This window comes from Megalobrama amblycephala, linkage group LG7 (genome assembly GCF_018812025.1).
Source record: "Megalobrama amblycephala isolate DHTTF-2021 linkage group LG7, ASM1881202v1, whole genome shotgun sequence".
In the NCBI taxonomy this organism is placed as follows: Eukaryota; Metazoa; Chordata; class Actinopteri; order Cypriniformes; family Xenocyprididae; genus Megalobrama; species Megalobrama amblycephala.
In genome coordinates this window covers 1-23,274 of record NC_063050.1, presented here as the reverse complement: position 1 = coordinate 23,274, position 23,274 = coordinate 1, and the positions used below count along the sequence as shown (strand labels likewise).

Sequence of the window (23,274 nt, the reverse complement as noted above, 5' to 3'; positions counted from 1 at the left end):
TATGTAAATTCAAACATAACATTATGCCAAAGTATTTTATCTTGAAACATGTCTTTGTTGTTTGTAAATATTCACAAAATAATCAAAACAGGGGAAAAAAACAGTAAACAAATCTTGACTTGTTTCCCCCAAAAAATATCTGCTGATACGTTTGAAGACGAGGATCTGAGGCCGTTCCTCTCCAGATCCGTCAGATTCACAGGTTTCGCTTGTGGACTCTTTCACTGCGCTCCAGGGCTTCAGCTATTTTCTCACAGCGTTTCCTGATTTCAGCAAGCTTTCCTCACGCCTCAACACAGTATTCTCAGGTTTCCCCACAGTGAAATATGATTTTAGGAAATTGTCACCCCATATTTATTTCCCAGTGCAGGTTGTGGAGCTTCTTACTTTACAGACAGTGAGAGGACGATCACGCAGGCCACCTGAGGAGGAGGATGAGAGGAAGAACACTGACGACTGATGAAAATACAGGCACGCAGATACAGAGACTCACGAGATAGAAGCCTCTGGAGATGTTTGACATTTGTTATTCAACTGTGAACAGTACAGAACCTGATTAAGAACTTCGTTCTGTCTCATATTTGATGAAGTTTGCATCATTGATCATCATTTCTCGTTTATTACAGTGGAGCTGCTCTGAAACAAGCTGTTTTGTATAAAGCACTATAGAAATAAAGCTGACTTGACTTGTAAATAAAACAGATTATACTGAATGATTAACTCAGATCAGCCAGTGATAAAGAGAAATAAAACATGAAATACTGCACAATGTTTAATAAGTGAGTTATTAACCAACAAAGCCCTCAGAAAGAGCTTTCTTTGACATAGATATGAGTCCCTCTCGCTCAAACAAACATTCGAGAACCACTGATCTCAGATGGTGTCAAATAAATAATTACTTAATTTTAAAAATTTAGCTTTTTATTATTAAACTGAAATTCAAAGGAATTTCTGCACGTCTGTAACTCAACACCAGACGTTCATCCTCCTGGAAAAGTGTCCAACATTACCGACCAAAATAATCACTGTAAGTGCCCTAACAAAAAAATCTGCTGACCAGAATCATGTAAAACAAATGCTCTTATTTTAATATATTTCTTAAGATAAAGTATCACATTCTCATATTTTTTGAAAAGATGCCTTGAGGGGAACAACTTTTTAAGAGATATTGTAGCAATATTGAGTAAACCACAACTGTAAGAGTTATATTTTAAAAGGTTCATTCAAACTAAGGTTTACTCTGCTGTGTAAATGGAGGCATTTAATAGACTTCTGTCGTTTTATATCTAGTTATAAACACTATAGCCCTCACCTTAACTTTATGCATTTATCAACACATTTTTGGTAACACTTTATTTTGATGGTCCAATCGATAATCTACTGACTGTAAGTAATTAATAAAAAATAAAGTAAGTTTAAAATAAAGTTTTTCCCGCCTTTAAAAAACAAACAAACAAACTTTTTTATACTCATTGATAAATGAGTCCGTCCCCTAAATGAGGTTTAGACAGATGCAGCTCACATCTGTGTACATTTCTACACAAACACTGGAACGCAGGTATTTTGATACACAACTCACACATTGATCAAGAAATCATAAAGATGCATGGACAAAAAAATAATGAATAATTTACAGCAACAGTGAATGATTAATGAATAATTTTACAGTGACAGTTAAGGCACAGGATAATTTGTTATTCTATCATTATATTAATTATTAAATTAAACAAAATCATTATATTAAACACAATGTGTTCTTAATCTTAAATTAAACATATATTTGTTATACAATCATTAACATTAAATTAAAAATCATTTCAGAACAAATGTGAGCTGATTATAAAATCAACGAAAATAGATTAGTGATATTAAGACCTAACATTGTTCTTTCTGATATTACATGATCGATTACTGGTATTGATCTAATGGAGTGCTTGATTTTTGACAGTGATTTCATTGATTTTTGCTAATGTTGGATTCATTGATCGTGTATCATGTTAAAGTCAGAAGCCACACGCAGGACGCGATGAACCACACGCCTGGACCGAGACGGTGCGCTGATGCAGATCCTGAAACACACACACACACACACACACACACATCATTAGTGTCATTCGTTAGTGTTGGACAGTTTGTTCTGGTGGTAAATGGTGACTCAGTGGATCAGAGGGGGCGTGGCTCTACCTTGTGCAGCGACAGTCGTAGCTGATTGCCTGAGAGCGGTCGTCTGCGTGCTGTTGCCGTTGGCGGTGATGTTGGTCTGTCCGGTGACGGGAGCGGATGACGTGCTCGGATCGGCTCGGCCTCCGCGCAGACCCAGATTCAGCGTGTCTAACTGAGACTGCGGCTGTGAGGCGATCCAGGCCTGAACCACAGAGTCGTTCTCAAACGCCTTCAGATCCGCCACGGCCGAACCCATCAGAGCCCGAACATCAGACACACCCAGACTCTGAAACACACGGCTAGAGTCAGACTGAGACCAACACAGAGCTGTACGTGTGTGTGTGTGTGTGTGAGAGAGAGAGAGAGTGTTACCATGACAACAGGTAAGCTAAGGCTTCTCAAGGTGCTGACGTCCATAGTGATGTTATAAGAGGCCAAAGCCCTCACGTCCTCAAGCGGAGCTCCACCTGCACACACACACACACCAAAAAGCCTAAAACTTACTAGTTTCAAACTTTGCATTGCATTAATATGAAATTTTATTTAAAAATGAAATTTTAAACAGTAAGTATTTCAAAATATATACTCATCCAGTATAAAATTAAATACAACTGTCATCAACAGAGGTAAAAAACATAAAACTTGCTGCACTGAAAGTGTTCAGCTGGCTTAAAGGATTAGTTCACTTTCTAATTAAAATTTCCTGATAATTTACTCTCCTCCATGTCATCCAAGATGTTCATTTCTTTCTTTCTTCAGTCAAAAAGAAATGAAGGTTTTTGATGAAAACATTCCAGGATTTTTCTCCATATAGTGGACTTCACTGGACACCAAACAGTTGAAGGTCAAAATGTCAGTTTCAGTGCAGCTTCAAAGAGCTTTAAACGATACCAGACGAGGAATAAGAGTCTTATCTAGAGAAACCATCGCTCATTTTCTAAAAAAAAAAATAATAATAATAAAAATTATATAAGTTTTAACAATAAATGCTCATCTTGAACTAGCTCTCTTCTTCTTCTCTTTTAGTATTCCGGCAGTGTAGACACTGCTAAGTGTATTACTGCCCTCCACAGGTCAAAGTTTGAACTAAATTGTCATATATAATATGCTAGTGCAAGTATATAACAATTAGTTCAAACTTTGACCTGTGGAGGGCAGTAATACACTTAGCAGTGTCTACACTGCCGGAATACTAATAGAGAAGAAGAAGAAGAGAGCTAGTTCAAGATGAGCATTTATGGTTAAAAACTGTATAATTTTTTTTATTTTTTTAGAAAATGTCCAATGGTTTCTCTAGATAAGACTCTTATTCCTCGTCTGGGATCATGTAGAGCTCTTTGAAGCTGCACTGAAACTGTAATTTGGACCTTCAACCCGTTGAACCCCAGTGAAGTCCACTATATGGAGAAAAATCCTGGAATGTTTTCATCAAAAACCTTCATTTCTTTTCGACTGAAGAAAGAAAGACATGAACATCTTGGATGACATGGAGGAGAGTAAATTATCAGGAAAATTTAATTTGAAAGTGAACTAATCCTTTAATCAAATTATGTGAACTGAATGTCTTTTCACACAAGCACTTTGATTGAACCAACTGAAGATTTTCAATAAAACAGTCAACTCATAATTTTGAACTTTGACCTTGACATAGAAGGCTTTTAAAGTGTGTGGGTTTGTATGGATGGCATTATATTTAGTAATACAACAGGGTACAACAGTAAACTGAGTTGCAAGAAAAATTACTTGTGTCTGCTTAAACTGCTCATTTAGCATGCACAGTTTAGTGTGGAAATTGGCAACAAAATGCCTTTGGTCCCCTGTTAGATGGTAAAGTGTGACACATGTTTGGTTGCTTTGCCCATTCTTAACATCACTACATATATATATATATATATATATATATATATATATATATATATATATCTGCTATATTCAGAGATAATCAGAATATGAAATATTGCTAATTGCAATTTACCATCTAACAGGGGACCAAAGTGTCCTTTTGTGTAGTGAAATCACTACTGCACATGTTGCTGCTGCTGCTTAACTTTAGCATGAACACTTTTGCTTGTGTGGAATTGGGCACTGAATGATGAATATACATGGTAAAAATGTGTGTGTGTTACCGAGGTAAGGGTTGATGAGGTGGTAGTAAATCGGGCCGTTGTTGCGTTGAGCTCTGTATGAGGAGTTTGCAGTGACGTACAGAACTGATTTCTGCTCATATGAACATGAGGAAAGATCCAGAACATTTGCATTGCTGCTCATGAGAAGAGAGAGAGAGAGATGGACATGAATGAATGAACGAACTGAGCTGATCTTGAATAAGTGTGTGACGAGCGAGGCTTCGAGTGTGACGCAGTACCTCAGGTCTCCAGCTTTAATGCTCTGCAGTGTTAAGACGTTCAGTGAGCACAGGCTCGAGCCGATCACGTTCAGTTCATTAGTGCCTAAAGTGTGTCCGGCCTCGCTCAGATACCTGAGGATCACCTCCTTACTCTACAACACACACACACACAGGTTTATTTAGCTGTTCTTCCATCAGTTCATTTATAAATCTCATTATAATGTCTACAGACTAAAACAAACACCATTTATTAATCTTTAATAAAAATATGTTACCGTAAAGTGTTTCCACATTTATTTTATATGGTCACTGAAGCCAGTTTATCCCTGAGTACAGTCAAGTAAACACACACACCTTGTCTCGATCCCATTCTCCGTTGCTTTTGTCCATCAGAGCGGTTAACGTGTCGATGGTGGTGACGTTCCACGTCCTGATTTCGTCCACCGTGGCTTGTCGTGAAACAGACGCGAGCACCTTCAGCACGCTGTCGGCCAGACCGCCGGGATACACCTGAAACACACGCCGGCGTCACACAAGCTCGCTCACGACAGCACTCCCAAACATAGTGTGGCCCAGATCCGGCCCACGTCTGGATTACACACTGATCTGAGCCGACGCGCTTCATACGCACACGACTCACCTGCTTCAGCTTGTTCAGAATCACTCTCTGGAAATCGTTGTCGTCCACCTTCTCTGCGACCGCGGCCAGGTTATCCCGGAGGACCCTGACGTCCAGACACGCGTCGAACTGAGCCGAAGTGTAGCCGAACGGGAAGGAGGCGTCAGTGATGGTGGCTTCAGTGATGTTTCCTGCAGTGCAGACTGACCGACACACACATCCAACATGCTGTCATCATGCCGAGTTCATCACAACTCAACTATTATTGGGTATTCTGTGGCAGAAGCGATCTACACGGTCATATGTCACTGTGTGTGTTTTACCTGCGGAGCGCCTGATTCTGGTTTTAGCGTCTAACTCGGCGTTGCAGTTCTTAAAGAGTTTCTTTAGTTTCGGCTTCTCTGTATTTCTCGTCCTCAAAGACGGCATGAACACCTTCATGTACTTCCTCTTCACAGGCTGTAACACACACACACACACACACAGAGATAAAGCAGCGGTACACACACCTGAAACACAAGAGAGAGAGGTGAGGAGAAGAGAATAAGCATCCGTACGGCGCTGAACCGCTGCCAGAAGCCCTCAGTGAAGTACAGCGGCAGGATGTCCAATCGCTCCAGCGTCTGCTGATCCCACACCGAAGAGTTCCTGAGAGCAGAAACACGTCTGTTATTCACCCTCACTGATGCAGAACACGAGACTCTCCGTCTCCTGATTTCTCTCACCCGTAAGCCGTGTTTCCCGTGAGCAGCAGCGTTTCCACCGCACCGATCTGAGCCTCGGACAGGTCATGGCAGTTCTTCAGGCTCTCAATGATGGTTGGATCAGAGTTCTGGATGTAGACGGGGTCCAGCGTGCACGACAGATTCCCCAGAACCTCCACCTGATCTCTGCTCAGACTCTGACCCGAGATGCCCTACATCACACACACACACGATTACAAGAGTCTGGTGTGGAAAGACAGATACTGAGAGTGTGTGTGTGTGTGTGTGTGTGTGTGTGTGTGTGTGTGTGCTGCTCACCAGACAGTCTCGTGCATTGTTGAACAGAGTTGTCTGTTTGTCGAGGACGCTGGAAAGAACAGAGTAATCTGCCGTTCCTACAGCGCTGAAATACGAGCGGCAATTTGCCTTCGCCACCTTCTCATAGCTGACCAACAAAAACACATGAACAAATGACCATGAATACAAATAAAACAACAAACAAACAGTCCAACATCCTGTTTGAGAACATTTATAAATATGCCATTTTGACTGTTCTCACTACACTGCTCAATATGATGTTCTTCCTCAGTGTTTCTGTCTTGTTTTCCAGCACGAATATCTAAACATTCTTAAATCAAGACACATTTACTGGAGAGAGAAATGACTGAAGATATTAAATCTTGTTTTTAATCTCTTTTCTACATCTGCTGTCATCCTTTTTATATAAAGCACTTTAAATCACCACTGTGTATGAAATGTGCTTTTATAATGACAGCGATACTTGTTTCCCTTCAGCTGGTATCATGAATGAATGTAAATGTGTCACTCGCCTGTAGTAAAGCAGCGTTTCTGAAGGTAAATCTGTGAAGCTCGGCGAGGCCTCGTCTTTCACGAAGTTGTACATGCACATCAGCTGGAAAACAACAAGACGACGGTCACAAACCTGACAAACACAGGGGTGAGCAACGTCCAGCTCTGCTCTCACGGTACCTGACTCTCCTTCAGCTGGACCTTCTTCCGTCCAGGCCGATGTCTGCAGGCTCTGACCAGCTGCTTGACCTTCACTTCACTGAGCTTCTGGATGGAGGTGCAGGTGAAACCCTGCAGCAGCTCCTCGGACAGCCTGCAGAGGGAGACAAACACACACGCGCTTGTAAACACCTGCCGTACGAACCATGAGCTGATACTCTCCTCATGTCTCTGAGTCACTTACTCCTCGGCATCCGTACTGACATTGGCCACAGAGCCGAACAGCATCACCGCCTAATGAGCCAACCACATGACCGGAAATCAGCATACACACACAAACAAAATGCAATGCTCTGGGATATTTTACAATGTTTTTCCTCTTCCATCATCAGCAAATGAAACAGGAACATGTCGCACCTGCTCCTGCGTCCACTGCTTCTGGTTGATCAGGGTTACATTTACGGACTCCTGAGGAACCAGCAACACCCGCGGGATCGATCCAGCCAGCTCATCCGGGACATTCTCAATGACTTTAGTTTCATCGATGGACACGATCTGGGGACAAAAGGACAGAGCGTCTGAGAGGCGGCTGAAGATGAAGAGGTGAGCGTTACTCTGTTAAAGGCGTCTGAGCGGCACCTTCATGACGTAAACGAGCTGCAGGATGACCGGAGCCGAGAGGATGTTGCTGATGAAGGTGGGATTGTTGGATATGCTCAGGAGCTCTGAAGGTGTGATGCTGGAGATGGTTTCCGACGGAACGCCCTTGACGAGCGTCCCGAGAGACAGCAGGGAAGAGCCGGAGTCGATCTGCAAAACATCCCGAAGACTTACTCAGAAACACAAGAGTCACTCGTCCTCACGTCTGATTCAGGTATCATTAATATGCTATTATAGTTTCTATTCATACTTTGAATTCGTTTTTATTGCTTTAGTTTCCATTTTGAGAAACATTTAAAGGATTAGTTCACTTTCAAATTAAAATTTCCTGATAATTTACTCTCCTCCATGTCATCCAAGATGTTCATGTCTTTCTTTCTTCAGTCGGAAAGAAATGAAGGATTTTGAGGAAATCATTCCAGGATTTTTCTCCATATAGTGGACTTCACTGGGGTTCAACGGGTTGAAGGTCCAAATGTCAGTTTCAGTGCAGCTTCAAAGAGCTCTACATGATCCCAGACGAGGAATAAGAGTCTTATCTAGAGAAACCATCGGACATTTTCTAAAACAAAATTAAAATTTTATACGTTTTACCATAAATGCTCATCTTGAACTAGCTCTCTTCTTCTTCTCTATTTGAATTCCAGCAGTGTAGACACTGCTAAGTGTATTACTGCCCTCCACAGGTCAAAGTTTGAACTAATTGTTATATACTTGCACTAGCATATTGTATATGACAATTTAGAAAATGTCCGATGGTTTCTCTAGATAAGACTCTTATTCCTCGTCTGGGATCATGTAGAGCTCTTTGAAGCTGCACTGAAACTGACATTTGGACCTTCAACCCGTTGAACCCCAGTGAAGTCCACTATATGGAGAAAAATCCTGGAATGATTTCCTCAAAATCCTTCATTTCTTTCCGACTGAAGAAAGAAAGACATGAACATCTTGGATGACATGGAGGAGAGTAAATTATCAGGAAAATTTAAAGTGAACTAATCCTTTAAGTAATTTTGTTGTTTTTTTGTCATTTTTATTAGTTTTTTAAAATATAATGTCTATATAGTTTTTCAGTTGTTTTTTTAGTTTTAGTAATTTTAGTTCTTTAAATTTAAATGAAAATCAGAAACTGAACTATTAATATTTTGAATTAGTTTTTATTAGTATATTTTCCATTTTTTATTTAAATTTTAGTTAAAGTTTTAGTATTTTTTGTTTTTGTTTTTGTCATTTTTATTATTATTTTTTTTTAACTATGTCTAGACAGTTTTTATTCATTTTTGTTTTAGTTAGTAGTAATTTTAGTACTTTAAATTTAAATGAAAATCAGAAACTGAACTATTAATACTTTGAATTACGGTAGTTTTTATTTGTAAATTTTCCATTGGAACTTTAGTTAAAGTTTTTATAATTTTCTTGTGTGTGTTTTTGTCATTTTTATTACTTAAAAAAAAAGAAAAAAAATATATAGTTTTCCTCAAAGCTTTTCAATGCGTTGTACGGTGTGGACATCTAGTGTTCATAACATTGTATAACATGTACCAAACTGCTGTGTTTCACATTTGGCTCTGCAACTGATTCTTTATTATTTTATTTTATTTATCTTAAAGAAATAATAGACATTGTCGAATGTCTTATACTTGTTATTGTACTTAGACTTTCCTGTTCTGATCACTGGTAGTGTGCTGTTGTTTATGTGCATTTTGCAAACTTTACCCTACGGACATGTGGGTGTTACTGAGACTCACTGGAAAGTCGGACTCAATGAGAGTTTGTATGACTGCATTAGCTTGGCCCTGATTCCAGCCTTCGGCGGCACTGAGAGTCGACAGCGCGCCCTTGATGACATCAGAGGAGGCGGAGCCTATCTGACCCTCCGTCAGGCTGACCGTCTGACTGCCGAGCAGCTTGATGGTGGAGGAGGAGATGGAGGGGAGATTGGCGGCGAGAGCAGCTGTGATCTGAACAGAGGATGATGGGAAATGTGTCAGTGCTGCAGGTCAACAGCAGTAAACTAATCAAAGAATCGATTGATTGATCACCTCAGGGCTTTCGGTTCCATTGCAGAAGACGTTGATTCGATTGATGAGCAACAAACTGTCTGACGTTCCCAGAAGCTCAAACGCAAATGATGGGATTCCACACAGGAACTGGCCTGGCAACCTGTACCACACACACACACACACACACACACACACACGTGTGAATATACAGTTGCTCTGCTTTAGTCAAGCTTGTGATTCGCTGTGATACGAACCTGACGGGGTTGAAGGACGGGTTCTGGATGTACAGCTGTGTGATATAGTAGCTCGCTACACTGGACTGGATGGTTACGGTGCTGTTGAGCAGCTGAAGGTTCTCCGGGTTCTCCAAGAACACGCCGATCTACACAATAACAAGAGCGCTGTTACTGTAAACACTTCTCTTGAAAGTGCAGACATGCATGTGTGTGTTAAGATGAATCATCTGAAAGTCACTTTGGATAAAAGCATCAAAGTGTGTTACCTGGTTAGATGACACGAAAGAGTTGAGGTCGGACAGAGTGACGTAGCTGATGAAGACACCAATGTAGCTGACGAGCCAGTTCGTGGAGTTCAGCTGAGGATCGGAGGCGTCATAGCACCGCGGAGAGCCACCTGTACACACACACACACACAATTACCATTTTAACATACACCCACATACTCATATCCACACAACAGCTATGAAACATATACAGTACATATGCGTACCATTTGTGAGATACACCTTCATGGAGCTGTAAACATCTTCTGGGGTGAAATCAGTTTTGGAGAAGTTGTAGTTGTTTCCAAGAACTGAAACACTAAACACACACACACACACTTAGTATAAAGTGAGACATTCGTGTGGAGGTATTTTGTGATGTTTAACCCTGCAGGCTTACAGTTTCTTGTACGGCAGGCAGGTGGCGTTGCTGAGTTGCGCTGGACCGATGAACTGTGAGGTGAGCAGCGGCAGGTACTGAACGAGTCGACAATCGAACCACTGATCCACCTCAGACTGGAGCTCCACCTTCAGAACCTGAGGCCAGACGCAGGACAACACCTGCCGGCCCAAAGCCACGGACCCCAGCGGCTGCTGCGGGACACAGACACACAGATTCACACAAGGACTCTGGTGACTTCACATAAAGTACACTTTCAGTCAAGCCTAAAATGATCCATAAAGGGAATAAGCAGCAAGTGACCTCAGCGAAATCCCACAAACGAATCGTGAAAAAAAGTTCTGAGATCATTTGGGATGCCCTACCTTCTCCAGATACTGTGTGGTCCGGTTGTACTGGCTGAGCAGATCACAGAGTCCCGATCCGTCGCCGAGGGTCTGCGGCGCCTGCAGAAACTCGCTCAGCTCCGCTGTGGAGATGGAGCTCAACACCTGCAGGAGGAAAACAGGTCAGGAGGGCTGCGATGGAAAGAGAGCGAACGAGAGAGGAGCGTCGCTGCGGTACCTCAGGCCTCCTGCCCACAGGGATCAGAGACAGGAAGGTGCTCAGGTCCGGAAATCCGAAACGAAGGAAGAAAGTCTTGAGGAAAAGGTAGAAACTCCCGCTGCCATAACAGCGAAGAGGCTCCGGATCTGCAGGGACAAACAACATCGACAGCTGCTTCTTCAGCTCTGAGCTTTTCTGTGCCAGGGCTTGATTATAAAATACATACACTGATCTACTGAATTACCTTTTAAAAACCATAACAATAAAAAAAATATGCCAGTGTTATTTTAGCATCATTGAGATTCTCAATGAACAGATGAAAAACAGAGTTTACTTTCAAAGGGTCCAAGGGCCAAAAGTGCCCACAGATGGAGAAACGACTGTGTGTGTTGTACCTGTGAGTAACTGTTGGATGTTGTTATAGATCTGACGTTGTGTGTTTTCATCCAGAGACGCTCTTAAAGAGTCCAGCACACTTACACTGCATCACAAACACACAGACATAGTGAATGAGTGACCCATCTGTAAACCCCATAACAATTCTCACTAGAACGGAGCTCAGTGTCGGTCTCTTACGCATCCTGTCTGACGCCGCAGCCTCGAGTCCTGACGGTGTCAAAGTACACTGCAACGTCTGCCGAGCTCAAAGCAGACAGCAGAGGTCTGAGTCGAACCGTGAGCCAGACTGACACCTCTGAATCACTGACCGAGGGAGACGACAGCCCGCCTTTCACGAACGCCGTCTGGAGGAACGCCTGCTTCACCTCCACAGAGTAGTTCAGTTCATTCACCTGTACGACACGACAGGGAATGCCTCATTAGAAAAATACATAAATATCTGCATGTCACTGAGAAAAATCCCATTACGCACTTGGATGTTTGGAGAAAGAACATCAAAGAAGTCTGAAAGCCGCTGTGCTTCAATAGCCCTCATCACTGTGTGAACATCCTGCGGTCCGCGGAGCCGTGAAGGGGCGGAGCAAAGCTCAGCCAGCTGGGGCGGAGTCAGCAAGTATGCAACTTTCACCTGACAGAGAGAGAGAGACGGGTATTAAAACACTGAGAGAGAGACGAGTATTACAGCACACAGGCTGTAGTTTCTCTGCTCACCCCATCAAAGTCTCCCTTCAAGTTGATCAGTTCAGTAAAGGAGGCAAATATGCGGAACTGGCCGAAATTCTTCAGCAGCCAATCAGAGTCATTGTTCATACTCTGGACACAGGACTGACCTAAATATCAGAAAGACATGAGATGCACAGACTTACACTCACACGCAGACACAAACACTGGGTTTCATGTTTCATGGGGACATTACATAGACATAGAATGATTTTTATACTGTACAAACTGTATATTCTAGCCCCTAACCCTACCCACAGGAGAATTCAAAACATCACCTAATATGATTTCAAATCTGTTTTCCTTATGGGGACCAAAAATGTTCCCACAAAAACAAAAATGACAGGTTTTCCTATTCTTGTGGGGACATTTGGACACACACACATTACCTCGGCCCTGCTGATGGGAGAGATAGTCACGTGTGAAGCGGTAGACATCCTTAGTCTGAATCACTGTGAGGCTGCTGAACACGTTATCACAGCCTTTCACGCTACAAACACAGAAATACAGAAATGAATGGATGAAATACAAAGTTTTTTGCTAAACACAAAGACTAAGATGCCAAGGACAGAGATGGGAAGTAACAAAGTACAAATACTTCGCTATCACTGTACTTAGGTTGATTTTTCTGGTATCAGTACTTTACTTCACAATTTATTTTTCTGAAAACAATTTACTTTCACTCCTTACATTTTTACACAAATATCTGTACTTTCTACTTATTACATTTTCAAACCATGCTCGTTACTTTCGTTTTAATCTGTATTTGGTGGCGTCTCTAATAAATCACGAATCGGTTAGTCTTGACTGTCGCTACGATTCGGTTCACGCGCGCGGTTTTGATCACAGTAATTAATGCGAGAGACTCTACAGTGGAGTAGAGAGCAGAGAGACAACACTACTGACCTGTTCAAGTGCTGGTCAGTTTCATCTGTAAATACGCTATTGTAGTTTTGTCTGATTACTTACTTAAGCATCAAACTGCTAGCGACTGTTAGCAGTAGCAGCCCATTTCTATCATCATGCAAAAATACTGTATGCTAAAGGACATCATTATTTGTAATTTAGCAGACAAATATTCACACGATTTTATAATAGGATAAGAGGTAGCCTGGATGGTTGTGAGATTCCCCAGCCTGAAATTTTGTCCCTGTCCGGATCTGCTCTACATGGTGGTTGTTCAGATGCATTCATTAGCTAATGTAAGTTCTTATGTATTACACAAAATATACAGATTAACTGTAGACACGAAAATGCAAGGGTGTCGTTTTCAGATTTACCTGGTTTCAAAAAATAGCTGTTTCAGGCTCCCAAAACGCCAGATCTGTCTGGACGAAATACCGATAAGATATAATATTTTTACGTAAACAGCTGAACACGTCTCCGTGTGGACGGGCTCTAAAACAGGTAGTAGTAATAGTTACTTCTTACTTAAGTACATGTCAGAGCCCATACTTCTTTACTTTATCTCGAGTAAAAAAGTGAAGTCCGTACTTCAACTTTTACCAGTCTTTTTAAACATCTGTACTTCTACTTGAGTGAAGGATGTGTGAACTTTTGCCATCTCAAGTCAAGGAAGGTTCAAAGGCTTTGTTGTGTTCCAGTTTGAGGTTCATCATTGATGATAATAATAATAATACTACATGTTATTTGGGTGGCAAATTAGCATATTTAAATGATTTCTGGAGAATCAAGTAATGGAGCTTTTCCATCACATAAATAAATTACCATTTAAAAGATATATTCAAAATGAAAACTTTTAAATTTTAATATTTCTCAATATTTTTTATTAAATGATTGCAGCCTTGGTGAGCATAAGAGACATTTAAAACCAGAGCTCTGAACCGGTTCAAGGAACGAAAACGAACGAAATTTTGACCGGAACGGAACGGAACGGAAACGAAATCAAATTTAATCGTTCTGAACAGAAACGCTAATTTGAAATGGCCATTAACCGGTTAATAACGTTATTTTTAATATTTTGATTTGGTAGTCAACCAATCACGAGCCTATGCAAATGTGACGCTGACGCATCCAACGACTGAAATGCCCGCGCTCACGCGCTCAGCTCAGCAGTCAAGTCATCATAGGTAAGTCACAATGGCAATGCCATTAGTTTTTCCGATGATTATATATGTCACCAACCATCAAGTATTAGGCCTACATTTAAGTGAAAATGAATGTCAAGTAATATGCAGCTTGTTGTGCGTTTTGAAACCAGCGAAAAGTGCAGGATAGTACAATTTTCAACGTCACATCATGCATCTGCAGCGCTTCTGTGAACGGAGAAAACTAGGCCTACCTACATAACACATATAATAAAAGTGAATATTTAGACCTATAAGCTACGCGAAATATTTCACTTAAATAATTAGGTCTACAGATTAACGAAACGAAAGTGGTTATTTGTGGCGCACAAAGATCTAGAAAAGGAAACAGACATTCTGCTTGTTTTCGTTATTTGAGTGTCTTTTGTAAATGTATGAATGATGTCTTGCTTTTACCTGTATGAGCATAAATTACGGAGACAGTTTACTGTCTTATAGAAGGAAAACAAATCCAGTGGTCGCGCCCGCGCCTAACGCGCGCGCACACTAATTCTTGCATTGCTTACTTGATATCGCAGCCTGTTAAATATTAAGATAAAATACAATCAAACGTTACACTGCTCAGTTCAATTTTGTAATACAATCTGCCGTTTAGCACCCGTGACCACCGCCTCACTGTGCTGTTATATGTGAAGGATGTCGATAATGCGAGTGAAGTACAAACTCATAAAATAAATAATAGTTTAGCATTCTTCGTCTCGAAAATTAAAACAGTTGGATTCGTGCCGTATGAGAAAGGTAGGCTACAGATTCACTTTAAATTAATTCGTTGTGCATCTTATATAGTTTTATTTCCAATAAATAAAAAAAAACTGTTTCTCGCCTTGAATATAGCAATAGAAGCTGGAATGGCGTTAGAAAAGAGAGAATTTTTTATTCGTTTTGGCTTGACGTTTATATAATCTGAATAGTCCAACTGTTAACTTTAGAGGTTTTGTTGTGGAGTACATAAGTGGATAGGTAAAATAATATAGGGCAGTTTTGTTCATAATTTATGTGTACATTATATGTATAACATTATAAACAAAGCTATGTGGGCTAGGCTACTTTTACATTTTACTTTATTTACCGATCATTATTTCTGAATGTAATAAAATACGACGTATAGGCCTATGAGACTTAACTTTTTTCCTCTCAGGAATAGCGTCGGTATTTTTAACCATGCAGCAAACATTAAAATATCTTGAAAAAATACTTTAATTTACAAACCATTGTTTTTGCTTTCGTTTAATAGGTTTACATTTGGACAGAATCTTGTTATAACAGATAGCCTAATTGTATGCCTGTTAACTAAGACGGCAAATAGGCTACACTCTCTTTGTTTTTTAATAAATAAAATGCTGTACGTATTATTATTATTATTATTATTATTAAGTAGGCTACATGCAAAAAATAAATAAAAAAATAAAAATAACGTTATTAACCTTTATTTTTTTCTAAAGAAACCGGTTTCGGAACGTTTATAATACCAAGGAACGCTGGAACAGAAACGCTAAAATACCGATTCTGCTCGGAGTGGAACGATTGAATTTTTTTTTTTTTGTTTGTTTGTTTTTAAGCCCTGTTAAAAACACCATGAACCCAAACTTTTGAGCAGTACTGTATCACTGCAAATAGACCAGAACAGACAGTGGACACATTCTCTATTTTTAAACAAGCATTTCCAATACTATCCTGAATTTTATGAAATAATATGGTCATTACATAATTTAAAAAAAAAAAAAAAATTCAATTAAATAGCATTAATGTATCTAGTTAATTAACTTCTTTAAATAAATGAGTAGGTTGTAACCAGGGGCGGAGCCAGACATTGTTAACATTCGGGGCTTAGCCCAAATATATATTTTTCCAATGACATTTGAATTTTCTGTTAACAGCTTTACTGACATGAAAGAAGGTTTTTTTATAGTATTCTTTAGTAAAGTTTATAAAATGTACATGATTTGGCACTTTAATTTGTAAAAGTTTGTTAGGTATACCTCCTCTAGGGGGGTCCGGGGGCATGCTCCCCCGGAAGAAAATTTTGTACATTTTAAGGTTAAATGCATCAATCTGGGGCACTTTGGAAGCTCAAAACTAAGAGCTTCAACCCATTTTTTTTCTTAATTTCTAAGATAGGCCTAAATCCTTGAGCTTTTAGTTTGATCACCAGATCACCAGCTGATCGCGTGAGCAAATGTGCGCACTTGCAGTGCAGACAGACTGTATATATTCTTAATCACTGTATTTTGCTGTTTTATAAAGGCACAAAAGCCATATCACGGTTTCGATTTTAGTTCGTTGGCAAAATACAACGTTAGAGACCATTTACATGTTTTAAATTTACGGTTCATTATGAAACGGTGGCACCGGGTCATTAATGGGAAACACTGAATGAACGTTTAGCTGACAAATGTGCCAAAGTTGTATTATCAGCTGTTATATCATAACAAAAACCCTTCAACCGGACAGAAAGAGAGTCTCGAGGCCTGCCGCTGCTCTGAGTGAGTGACAGGAGGCGTGGCTCTGTACATCTGCGGTGTGCGTGAACACGCTGTCGGAGAGAAGAGAGAGAAAGCGCTACCGGTAACGCTGTATGTATGGATAGTACTGTAGAAAAGCGGTATTGAACTGTTTAACATATTTTATTAGAGAGATATGTTTAGAAAAATGATATTTTGACAGCCCTGTTAAGAAACCTCAAACCTGAAAGATTCGGGGCTTGACTCAAAACATTCGGGGCTGAAGCCCCGGCAAAATCGGCTGGCGCCGCCCCTGGTTGTAACTTGACAAGCACAGTGAAGACTCACTGTTTATTTCTGTGCACTTTGTGAATTTAAAAGACCAAAAATTAACGATTTTTAGAAAGTGACAGTTCTAAAAATGGCAGACTGACCCTGGCCATTGCACTGATGTCTGAACTACAGGTCTAACTCAGGTTCAAAGTCGTTGCCCAACACTGCCTTAATTTTTCTGAAATAGACATTTTGTCAGCTTGGCTAAGGAAAGATTCAATGTTTCAAAGGTAGTGCTCACATTTCTCTGTAAGAATCACAGCTGATGTTCTTAGGGATAACAGAAAGACTATCTGGACCGATCCCAGGGAGGAACAGGTGCAGGTAAGTCTGGAACCACAGAGCAAACGTCTGCGGGTCGAAGGTGTCAAATCTGGTCACCAGATCCATCAATGTCATGTTCAGAATGATGCTGCTGACAGCAGTGTTGATGCTTGATATGTTTCTCTGAAATCAAAGCACAATGTTGACACATTCACATATACTTTTGAATAGACACTGCACTGGGCACTGAGTACATCTGAATCAACATTTATTTATCCAAAAAACTAAAACAAAACACACACATTATATGAATATGTAATATTCTTGTTCAAAAGCATCAGAGTCATGGTCTAGGCCATTCAGGATAATCAGGTTAATCAAAAACTAAAGAAAGCAAAACTAGAAACGACTCACCTCTTTGCTGACCTCCACAAATTTTTCAAAGAATTTCTCAAGCTGCTTCTCATCTGGGGATTGTAGGATGCTGCTCAACACCTCCTCCACCACGGTCACATTTTCAAGAGCACCGGTGGTTGGATCAAACAGCAGCTCTGCTTTTTGATCAGGTGACAGGGTTTCCAGAGCTGCCAGCTAAGGTGACCAAAGACACCAAGGAAATAACACATGACTGTCAGTGCTGTGCTTTCTGCCCAACACCAAACACAAGTACCGGTGCCAGTCAGAGGCTCTCTAAACAGAAACATAACAGAAGGTAGGTATTTTACCCCGCTGACGTTCAAGGCCTTAAGGTCTGAGTAATTGGCCACTGTGGTGAATGGGCCCAAGTTGGCGTTAAGCCATTCAGCATCGCTGCTAATGCTCTGTCTGCAACCTGTTTTAAAAGATAGGGGTGGAGGAAGATCAGTCGGCATCCCTGCACCGTTATGAAATTGACACGCAAGTACGAGGAGCTGTCAGCTGGAAAACTATACAGCAACACACTCTGTTCTGTCAACAGAGAGATGCCGCTAAAGCACGCACTGGAAGGCCTACCTGGACTGCTAAATAGGGTGGCGAATTCCTTCAGGTGCTCCACCAGAACCTTGGTTATCTCCTGCGTCCTGAGGAGTGTCATTTCGGGGAACACAGTTCCCAGTCCTTCGACGCTGCAACAGAAAGCCACAGATGGTGATTATGTGGACGTATTGGCGCAGATCTACAAACTTCCCGTCTCAAAACTGAGGCACTCACATCACTTGGTAGTTGGTGCAGTTGATGTCAGCTGTGATTTTAACCAGCATTTCGGCGGTGAAACTTGGGAGGATAGGCTCGAGCTTAACAGTGAACCACACAACCCAGTCAGGGGCCTCAAATTCCTTGATCTTCACTTGGATGATTATGAAGGTTCGGTTCATCATCACGTCTCTCACGGCAGGGCTGATATCAGGTATCTGCAGAAACACAAAACCTGGCACTGTAAGAGTGTACCATACTTTGGGCTGTTCTCCATGGCATCAGTGAGATCTCTGTCCGACACTTTCACTTGAATTGACTTGCCTCAGGAGCTGAGCTCAGTGCCGTCAGAAACTCCTCTACGTTCTTATGAGCGTCGCCTTTTTCCAGTCGGTCGAACACAGCGCTGATCTGATTGGTGTTGTTCAATACTCCAGAGCTCAGTGTGAGTTCAGCTACTTGGGCAGGGGTCAGCAGCGCCAATGATTCAAACTGTAGCACATCATGAATGACAGAATTTATTAGAGATGAAGCTGTTTATTAAAATGAAAGAAAGAAAGAAAGAAAGAAATAGAAAGAAAACAAAATAATGACAGTTCAGACGAGCAACTGGCGCACTATTGCGAGAAAAGATGAGGCAAGAAGAGAAAACAATATTGAACAGCTTCTTTTGGGCTTCAACTCAACTCATAAGCCATCTGAAATAATAAAGTACTTACGAAATCGACGGGGAGAGGAGGCGTGCAGCCTGAAGGGAAGGCAAGAAAAAAAGAGATTTCTGTCAGGAGGCGGCCACTGGCATATGGCTTACATTCACATACATTTTGTCAGAATTCTTTTGGTTTTACTTTGGTCATGCCATACCTTGTGGTGGTGACTGTCGAAGTTTGTCTTTGCTTGACCTGAGCTCCTCTTTAAGGTCAGATGGGAGAACTGCCAAAGCGTTCTCCAGGCCTTTCAATCTAAAGAAACATACAGAATGCAGATTTTCAATGCTTAATTCTACAGACTGCGAAAATACGTGAAACCAAAGGAGACAGATTTCTCACATCGCATTGTAAGAGTCACAGGTAAGGTTGGTGGGGATGAGGACCAGAACCGTAGGACGGAAGCTGGCCAGCAGGACCACGAGATTGATTTGAAACCACAGCTCATAGTCACTCGTTTGGAAGAGGGGGAATTTAGGAGCCAGAGCAGTCAAAGTCAGGTTCAGCATTGTGTCTCGGACGTCCCCGTTTGTAATGTAGGTTATGTTTTCCTGGGGGGGGGGGGGGGGGGCAGACACTTTTAGCATCAAGACAGGAACTTCTAACTAATATTCTTGTTCAAAAGCATCAGAGTCATGGTCTAGGCCATTCAGGATAATCAGGTTAATCAAAAACTAAAGAAAGCAAAACTAGAAACGACTCACCTCTTTGCTGACCTCCACAAATTTTTCAAAGAATTTCTCAAGCTGCTTCTCATCTGGGGATTGTAGGATGCTGCTCAACACCTCCTCCACCACGGTCACATTTTCAAGAGCACCGGTGGTTGGATCAAACAGCAGCTCTGCTTTTTGATCAGGTGACAGGGTTTCCAGAGCTGCCAGCTAAGGTGACCAAAGACACCAAGGAAATAACACATGACTGTCAGTGCTGTGCTTTCTGCCCAACACCAAACACAAGTACCGGTGCCAGTCAGAGGCTCTCTAAACAGAAACATAACAGAAGGTAGGTATTTTACCCCGCTGACGTTCAAGGCCTTAAGGTCTGAGTAATTGGCCACTGTGGTGAATGGGCCCAAGTTGGCGTTAAGCCATTCAGCATCGCTGCTAATGCTCTGTCTGCAACCTGTTTTAAAAGATAGGGGTGGAGGAAGATCAGTCGGCATCCCTGCACCGTTATGAAATTGACACGCAAGTACGAGGAGCTGTCAGCTGGAAAACTATACAGCAACACACTCTGTTCTGTCAACAGAGAGATGCCGCTAAAGCACGCACTGGAAGGCCTACCTGGACTGCTAAATAGGGTGGCGAATTCCTTCAGGTGCTCCACCAGAACCCTGGTTATCTCCTGCGTCCTGAGGAGTGTCATTTCGGGGAACACAGTTCCCAGTCCTTCGACGCTGCAACAGAAAGCCACAGATGGTGATTATGTGGACGTATTGGCGCAGATCTACAAACTTCCCGTCTCAAAACTGAGGCACTCACATCACTTGGTAGTTGGTGCAGTTGATGTCAGCTGTGATTTTAACCAGCATTTCGGCGGTGAAACTTGGGAGGATAGGCTCGAGCTTAACAGTGAACCACACAACCCAGTCAGGGCCTCAAATTCCTTGATCTTCACTTGGATGATTATGAAGGTTCGGTTCATCATCACGTCTCTCACGGCAGGGCTGATATCAGGTATCTGCAGAAACACAAAACCTGGCACTGTAAGAGTGTACCATACTTTGGGCTGTTCTCCATGGCATCAGTGAGATCTCTGTCCGACACTTTCACTTGAATTGACTTGCCTCAGGAGCTGAGCTCAGTGCCGTCAGAAACTCCTCTACGTTCTTATGAGCGTCGCCTTTTTCCAGTCGGTCGAACACAGCGCTGATCTGATTGGTGTTGTTCAATACTCCAGAGCTCAGTGTGAGTTCAGCTACTTGGGCAGGGGTCAGCAGCGCCAATGATTCAAACTGTAGCACATCATGAATGACAGAATTTATTAGAGATGAAGCTGTTTATTAAAATGAAAGAAAGAAAGAAAGAAAGAAATAGAAAGAAAACAAAATAATGACAGTTCAGACGAGCAACTGGCGCACTATTGCGAGAAAAGATGAGGCAAGAAGAGAAAACAATATTGAACAGCTTCTTTTGGGCTTCAACTCAACTCATAAGCCATCTGAAATAATAAAGTACTTACGAAATCGACGGGGAGAGGAGGCGTGCAGCCTGAAGGGAAGGCAAGAAAAAAAGAGATTTCTGTCAGGAGGCGGCCACTGGCATATGGCTTACATTCACATACATTTTGTCAGAATTCTTTTGGTTTTACTTTGGTCATGCCATACCTTGTGGTGGTGACTGTCGAAGTTTGTCTTTGCTTGACCTGAGCTCCTCTTTAAGGTCAGATGGGAGAACTGCCAAAGCGTTCTCCAGGCCTTTCAATCTAAAGAAACATACAGAATGCAGATTTTCAATGCTTAATTCTACAGACTGCGAAAATACGTGAAACCAAAGGAGACAGATTTCTCACATCGCATTGTAAGAGTCACAGGTAAGGTTGGTGGGGATGAGGACCAGAACCGTAGGACGGAAGCTGGCCAGCAGGACCACGAGATTGATTTGAAACCACAGCTCATAGTCACTCGTTTGGAAGAGGGGGAATTTAGGAGCCAGAGCAGTCAAAGTCAGGTTCAGCATTGTGTCTCGGACGTCCCCGTTTGTAATGTAGGTTATGTTTTCCTGGGGGGGGGGGGCAGACACTTTTAGCATCAAGACAGGAACTTCTAACTAATATTCTTGTTCAAAAGCATCAGAGTCATGGTCTAGGCCATTCAGGATAATCAGGTTAATCAAAAACTAAAGAAAGCAAAACTAGAAACGACTCACCTCTTTGCTGACCTCCACAAATTTTTCAAAGAATTTCTCAAGCTGCTTCTCATCTGGGGATTGTAGGATGCTGCTCAACACCTCCTCCACCACGGTCACATTTTCAAGAGCACCGGTGGTTGGATCAAACAGCAGCTCTGCTTTTTGATCAGGTGACAGGGTTTCCAGAGCTGCCAGCTAAGGTGACCAAAGACACCAAGGAAATAACACATGACTGTCAGTGCTGTGCTTTCTGCCCAACACCAAACACAAGTACCGGTGCCAGTCAGAGGCTCTCTAAACAGAAACATAACAGAAGGTAGGTATTTTACCCCGCTGACGTTCAAGGCCTTAAGGTCTGAGTAATTGGCCACTGTGGTGAATGGGCCCAAGTTGGCGTTAAGCCATTCAGCATCGCTGCTAATGCTCTGTCTGCAACCTGTTTTAAAAGATAGGGGTGGAGGAAGATCAGTCGGCATCCCTGCACCGTTATGAAATTGACACGCAAGTACGAGGAGCTGTCAGCTGGAAAACTATACAGCAACACACTCTGTTCTGTCAACAGAGAGATGCCGCTAAAGCACGCACTGGAAGGCCTACCTGGACTGCTAAATAGGGTGGCGAATTCCTTCAGGTGCTCCACCAGAACCTTGGTTATCTCCTGCGTCCTGAGGAGTGTCATTTCGGGGAACACAGTTCCCAGTCCTTCGACGCTGCAACAGAAAGCCACAGATGGTGATTATGTGGACGTATTGGCGCAGATCTACAAACTTCCCGTCTCAAAACTGAGGCACTCACATCACTTGGTAGTTGGTGCAGTTGATGTCAGCTGTGATTTTAACCAGCATTTCGGCGGTGAAACTTGGGAGGATAGGCTCGAGCTTAACAGTGAACCACACAACCCAGTCAGGGGCCTCAAATTCCTTGATCTTCACTTGGATGATTATGAAGGTTCGGTTCATCATCACGTCTCTCACGGCAGGGCTGATATCAGGTATCTGCAGAAACACAAAACCAGGACTGTGAGTGGCACTGTAAGAGCGCACCGTACTTTGGGCTATCCTCCATGGCAACAACGCAATCTCTGTCAGGCACTTTCACTTATTGACTTGCCTCAGGAGCTGAGCTCAGTGCCGTCAGAAACTCCTCTGTGTTCTTGAAAGCGTCGCCTTCCTCCAGTCGGTCGAACACAGCGCTGATCTGATTGGTGTTGTTCAGTACTCCAGAGCTCAGTGTGAGTTCGGCTACTTGGGCAGGGGTCAGCAGCGCCAATGATTCAAACTGAAGGCAAACCACAGACAACAGAAGTTATCACAGATTAAGCAGCTTATTCAAAACATAAATGAGTAAGACAAAATAATGACAGTTCA

At 42.0% G+C, this 23,274-nt stretch overlaps 1 protein-coding gene across 1 annotated transcript; it reads right to left on the bottom strand.

Moving 5' to 3' along the window:
• Nucleotides 1-1,067: 1,067 nt before the first annotated feature.
• Nucleotides 1,068-20,647, bottom strand: LOC125271541. Its single transcript, XM_048195576.1, has 42 exons — nt 20,540-20,647; nt 20,342-20,454; nt 20,074-20,180; nt 19,763-19,939; nt 19,401-19,609; nt 19,216-19,313; nt 19,071-19,099; nt 18,676-18,843; nt 18,370-18,569; nt 18,172-18,284; nt 17,904-18,010; nt 17,593-17,769; nt 17,156-17,361; nt 12,422-12,522; nt 12,024-12,142; nt 11,785-11,940; nt 11,490-11,704; nt 11,309-11,394; nt 10,932-11,059; nt 10,733-10,858; nt 10,368-10,561; nt 10,195-10,286; nt 9,968-10,098; nt 9,720-9,847; nt 9,505-9,625; nt 9,211-9,423; nt 7,442-7,612; nt 7,220-7,357; nt 7,047-7,096; nt 6,824-6,956; nt 6,664-6,746; nt 6,152-6,278; nt 5,855-6,045; nt 5,687-5,777; nt 5,453-5,588; nt 5,151-5,332; nt 4,865-5,020; nt 4,529-4,662; nt 4,290-4,423; nt 2,536-2,630; nt 2,185-2,449; nt 1,068-2,069 (listed from the first exon to the last, which is right to left on the bottom strand). Exons 1-42 carry the CDS (start codon nt 20,587-20,589, stop codon nt 1,993-1,995), a joined length of 5,727 nt encoding a protein of 1,908 aa, XP_048051533.1. The 5' UTR covers nt 20,590-20,647; the 3' UTR covers nt 1,068-1,992.
• Between the last annotated feature and the right edge of the window lie 2,627 nt (nt 20,648-23,274).

What these genes read in the sequence shown, in the direction of transcription:
- LOC125271541 (XM_048195576.1), bottom strand. Translation starts at nt 20,589, where the DNA reads ATGCTGGTTAAAATCACAGCTGACATCAACTGCACCAACTACCAAGTG. An exon ending in TGCGGCGTCAGACAGGATGC is followed by an intron (nt 11,395 to 11,489) that starts GTAAGAGACCGA and finishes TTTGTGATGCAG; the next exon opens with TGTAAGTGTGCTGGACTCTT. An exon ending in ATTAAAGCTGGAGACCTGAG is followed by an intron (nt 4,424 to 4,528) that starts GTACTGCGTCAC and finishes TCTCATGAGCAG; the next exon opens with CAATGCAAATGTTCTGGATC.